Source organism: Emiliania huxleyi, assembly GCF_000372725.1.
Source record: "Emiliania huxleyi CCMP1516 unplaced genomic scaffold EMIHUscaffold_39, whole genome shotgun sequence".
Taxonomy (NCBI): Eukaryota; Haptophyta; order Isochrysidales; family Noelaerhabdaceae; genus Emiliania; species Emiliania huxleyi.
Genome location: NW_005199045.1, coordinates 13,483 through 18,684, shown reverse-complemented (window position 1 = coordinate 18,684; position 5,202 = coordinate 13,483). Strand labels below are relative to the sequence as shown.

General features: G+C 66.4%; 2 protein-coding genes across 2 annotated transcripts; one reads left to right on the top strand and one right to left on the bottom strand.

Moving 5' to 3' along the window:
- Window positions 1-395: 395 nt before the first annotated feature.
- On the top strand, window positions 396-752 carry EMIHUDRAFT_209278 (hypothetical protein; the record flags this gene model as incomplete). Its single annotated transcript, XM_005771112.1, has 1 exon — window positions 396-752. The coding sequence occupies one exon, from the start codon at window positions 396-398 to the stop codon at window positions 750-752; it is 357 nt and encodes a 118-aa protein (XP_005771169.1).
- Window positions 753-1,658: 906 nt separating this feature from the next.
- On the bottom strand, window positions 1,659-3,173 carry EMIHUDRAFT_209277 (hypothetical protein; the record flags this gene model as incomplete). The annotated part of the gene is made up of 8 exons (XM_005771111.1): window positions 1,659-1,727; window positions 1,818-1,938; window positions 2,014-2,060; window positions 2,242-2,321; window positions 2,452-2,480; window positions 2,553-2,647; window positions 2,777-2,804; window positions 2,881-3,173. The coding sequence occupies 8 exons, from the start codon at window positions 3,171-3,173 to the stop codon at window positions 1,659-1,661; spliced, it is 762 nt and encodes a 253-aa protein (XP_005771168.1).
- Between the last annotated feature and the right edge of the window lie 2,029 nt (window positions 3,174-5,202).

Sequence of the window (5,202 nt, the reverse complement as noted above, 5' to 3'; positions counted from 1 at the left end):
GTGGTGCACTAACCTCCGAGAAACAGAGCCCGCGCCGATGAGTTCGACGCGGTCGGGGGGGCCTGCGGTATACAGTGAGAGAGTGACAGTGAGAGAGACACTGGAGAGAGAGAGAAGTCGAGAGAGAGTACACTACACACAGAAACCACACGCGGTTAGCCGGGCCTGCCTGCTACACGATGGTCATTCTCAGAGTTCTGTCTGCGTGCCGCCTTTGCTGCCTCCAGCTTGGAGCCGGCAGTAAAGAAAGTGGGCGGCGGCGTTGCGACGGGGACGGCGGCGGGCGGCGGCGGCAGGGGGCTGGGGGGGTCGGCGATGCCGAGGTGTGTACGGCGACGTCTCATGAATTCTTTAGCGCACTTCATCTCTCCCTTCTTCGCACGCACAGTCCTCTCATGTTTTTGGGCCTGACTTCGGCTGTGTCGTCTCTCTCCAGCGCATCTCGCGTCCGGTTCTCGCATCTTATGTCGCCAGTCAGAGCCTTGGCCACCGCCGCCGCCGAGCCTGACGACAAGGAGCCTGACGCCTGCGAGCTGATTGGCGAGGAGCCTGCGACGGGAGTCCAATGGTGGGCCTGCGAGGAGCCGAACGATGCACTCGCCTGCGAGGAGACGGAGTTTGGCGTAGGCGGTGGGCCGGGTATCCTGCCTCAGGACGGGCAGGTCCTGTGCAAGTCGTCGCCTCCCAAGCCGGAGCCCGCCACCTTCTTCGGCGTGACCCTCCCGCCAATGCCGTGGGACAAGGCTAGCTGATGTCCGGTCTGGCGCCTGGGTCTCGCAGTCTGAGAGTGTCGCCACCGCCCGCGGGTGCGGTAGCTTCACCGCCATGTCGCATGATGCATATCTTTCTGTCTCGAGCGTGTCGGCTGGTGGGGTTCACGCGACCCCCCCGAAACAAGCTCACTTGCATGTATGAAACATACACGTCGCGGAGAGCGGCTCGATTAACTGTACACTAATGGCTCGCTCAGTCTGCCGCGGGCGGAACCGTAGCGGCGCCGCCCGCCCAGGGGTCCTCCATCTGGCATGCCATCTCCTCGGCGGCGGGTTCGAGGACCGCAACCACCGGGAGCGAGGCGGTGCGCATGCTGCCGCCCCGGCCGGCGCTTGCGCGAGGGGCGCAAGGGCCGACGCTGATGCCTCTCTGCGAAAGGGACGAAAGCAGCGCCTGGCGCTGGCGGCGGCGGCGGTGACACCGAACTACGCAAGCTGCTGCGGCGGCGGCGAGAGCGACAACGGCGGTCGCAATCAGCGCGACCTCTGCGGCGTCGCCGGCGGAGAGGCCGCCGCGCTGCGCCGCCTCGTAGTAGCTCGGCCGCGGCGGAGGCAGGCGCGACGCGTGTGCGACGTGGCGGCGCCTAGCAAGTGCCGAGAAGCGTCCAAGACATGTCCTGGACGTGTCCGGGAGACGGCGTGGCGGCGCCTAGCAAGTGCCGAGAAGCGTCCAGGACATGTCCTGGCAAGCGGCGCGTCCGAGGCGCGTGGGCGCATGAAGTGGAGGAGCGCGTCCTGCGGGCGGCATGCGCACGCGCGAGTCAGCATGCGCACGCGCGAGAGAGAGGACAGTGGGCGAGAGAGGGGGAAGTGCCGCTAGGTGCATGCGGCCAACGTCGCGTCGTCTCGCGGGCCCGTTCGAGCGGAGGGGGGTCGGTGCTGCGTCTAGGAAGCGCGGTCCTCGGCCCACGGGGGCGCGTCGTGCCCGCCGCCGCCCCACACGCACTCGACCACCTGATGAGGTACAATCTCGACCGCCGTGAGATGCAGTCGAAAGAGGGATCTCGGCGAATCTCGGCGAACGAATGCATCGCACCTCGGAACCGCCCGCACAAAACTGGTAGCCCACGCAGCCTCTGCCGCCCCACGAGTGCGGCTGTCCGAGCGGTTGTGGCTCGGGCCGGCAGCCGTTCGCCTAGAAGGCTCCTGGAAGGCTCCCGGAAACCTCCCAGAAGGGTCGCGGCGCGGGCGGGCAGACGCCTCAGCCCACCGGGCTGTGACTGCGCGCGCCGCCGTGTACCTCCAGCCCCCGGCGTAGCTCGTGTCGACTGCCACGCCGTCGCTCGCCTAAAACAGAAAGCAGTCCGGCTTGGAAAGACAGGTGTGGAGAGAAGGTGCCGACCGCCCCGTCGCCGCTTGCGTTGGCGGCGGCGGGAGGGACCGTCGTGTCTAGCTCGCCCCACACGCCAAAGAAGGCCGCCTGCCCGCAGGGACAGTGTGAAGAGGCGCTGTTCACAGCCCGCCGCACACGCGCGAGCAAGGCCGCCGGCGGGTGCAGCGGCGGCGCGTTGAAGCCGGCATGAGGGGACCCAACCACGGGCGCGTAGCCTGCGAACCGGGCCGGCGGTGTGAAGACAGGAGCGCAGGTGTGAAGACAGGACCGCAGCTGTGGAGGCAGGACCGCAGGTGTGGAGGCAGGAGCAGGCAAGAAGGGTCTGGGGGCGGAGAGCCTGCGAACCGGCCGGCGGTGCGCGGGTCGGAGGCGAGCTCGTACAGAAAGATGGCGCCTAGGACGGCTCTGAGAGGCTCCGAGGAGCTTGCCTCCCAGGGTCCCGGCACAGAGAGATGGCTCTGCCGTTGGACACGCCCGTCGCAAAGACGCGGGACGCATCGACGCACACGTCGCCGAGCAGCTCGTCGAGCAGCGCCGCCGCCTGCGCCGCATGTTGGAGAGAGTGTCGAGGCTTCTTGTCGTGTTGTGTTGTGTTGGCGGTGTTTGGACGCTGGTGAGTCCGCCTGTGCCACGGAGTCCTCGCAGGTCGTCCACCAGCAGGCGTCATCACACGTGCCGCAGGAGGCGTAGCAGTAGCCCTTCGTCCCGGGCGGGTCAAACAGCGAGCCTGCAGGGAATACGAGAAAATCGGAGAGGGTTTGTCAGCTCCTCCACCCTCCCAGGCAGAGCGAGCCCGTCGGGTCGAGGCAGGTGGCGCCGAGCCGGCCTGGAGAGCGTGTGCTGCCGCCGCCGTTCCACGACGGCCACAAATCGTCTGCAAAGCCGGTCGGTGCGGCGACGATGTAGCCGTGCTGCCGCCCGTGCGCGAGGAGCACGGGCCGCTCCGACAGGTTGCCGGCCCACCCGTGGAACGAAAGGACCAGCGGCAGAGGTGTTTTCCCGTCGGCATGTTGTGGCAGCATCAGGCGGTATTGTGTCGGCTGGCCGCTGGCCGGCCGGTACCGCATCGTCCGATCGGAGGAGCCAGGTGAATGTGCGGAGCGGCCACATCCCCAGCTCGGAACGGGGTCCGCCGAGACGCTGCTGGCAAAGGGTTGGCCGAGCATTAGGCCCAGCGGGCGCGGTATAGGAAAGAGGCCCGTACCGCGCAGGAGCCGCTTCACACCGAGCGCGCCTATACCGCTAGGCTCTCCGGCGCCCCGTACCGCTACCCTGTAGCGAGAAAACAGCTCCCGTACCGTCAGTCGGGAGGGGTTATTTTGTGTTCGCTCTTGATCCTCGATCAGCCAGAGATCTTTCTTGTATGTATTTGAGCAGGTGCATATTTTTTTTGCTTGGCCGGGTCAGTCTTACACACCTCCAAGCAAGGAGGACGGGCCCACACGCACACACACGCTGCACACGATTGGCTCGGGAGCCGACACGAGGCACGCTGTCACCGGCCGTAGCACTGGGTCCGGACTGCTGGACGCACAACACACAGCTCACAGGACAGCTCACGAGGTGGCGCTGTATAGTGGGGTTCTCAGGGACCGACACGGGAGAAGAAGGTGGAGCACAGGGACGGGGACACAGAACTCACGAACTGATATCCCACCCCGCGCCGGGGGCGGTGGCGCGCGCGAGCGCCGGGGTATTTGGACCCGCAGTCTGGCAGGCGCCAGGCCACAGATCCGCCGGCAGAGCCTTCAAGCCGCATCCGCGATCCGCGCCGGCTCTCAGAAGAGATCCGGCGCGGTGCTGACCGCGTCCTCGCAGCGGACCACCGAGTTCACGATGATGTCCGAGGAGAAGCGGTGCAGCTGCGGCACGATGCGGTAGTCGCACAATGCCGCATTGCGGTTTGCGGCACTCCTGCTGCAACGCGCGCGCGGCGGTGAGGAGAGCGCGAGCCCTTGAGCTGCTGGAGTCAGTCCATCGCCCGCGCATGCGCGCTGGCCTTGAGGTGGTTCCACCAACAACTGGCCCAGGGGTTGTGACCCTGCGCAAAGCGCAGGAATTTGCCGAGCGCGCCCTTGGTCCTAGGGCCCCGCTCGGGGAGTTGAAGGCGGCCGCCGTGGTGCGCGTAAGGGTTCCGGAGAACCTCTTGGCACCACGCGAGTGGCGGCCGCCACTCCGACGCGCCGCCGGTGGCGCCGCGCAGAGCGCGAACACCACCAGAGGTGCGCCCAAAAGCCACGGGTTAGTATCATGATGAAATTCTGCAAAAACCTGACCGGCCCCTGCCCTGCCCCTACCTACCTACCTACCTACCTACCTTACTTATGGGAAACTAAAAAAGAAATCACGGGAGCATGAGAGCATTTTTGTACCGGGGTCTTGGGGTCTTACGAGGTGTGAACGTGAACAGAGTAGCCAGTCGCTGTCGATCGTTACGGCACGCATGGGGGGCCTCCCGGACGTATGATCCTAGCCCAATAAGCTCCACGGAGCAGATTTGGATTTTTGACAGAATTAAATGCACTGCCCCCGCACGGTACTAACGATCGTAGTTTTGGGGGTGGCGCCCCTCACGGCACCACACTGACGCCGGACAGCCCGAGCTTAGCCTAGCAGTGAGTGGGAATCGCCTGCCGGTCGGCTTGGCATGAGCCAAGCACTTGGGTGGCCGTCAACCGAGTCCGAGCGGCGCTTGAGGTGGGTGACACGGCGTCTGCACGAAGGCGTGGCGGGGTGAGGAGCCAGGGGTGGTGAACACCTCCCCGACGGGCGCGCGGCGCGCCGGATGGTCCGCCGAGGCCGCCGCCGCCCCGGCGGCGGCGATGGGGGCGGCGGCGCCGACCCGGCCGGCGTTTGTCGGCTCCACCTACAGAAGAGCAGCCTCTGTGGGTCGACGATACTAACTCGGTAGTAACGCTGAGCGGTGCTGTGCGACGCCGCGTCGTGCGCGAGGCGACCTCCTGAGGCTACCTGAGCTGGCAATGGATGCCACCAGGACGCACGGCTAGCGGGAGCCAGTCGGGCATGCCCTGCTGTGGAGCAGAGCTTGCTGGCGCACCGGCGATACTAACTCAGCGCGCCGCGAGAGGCGAATCT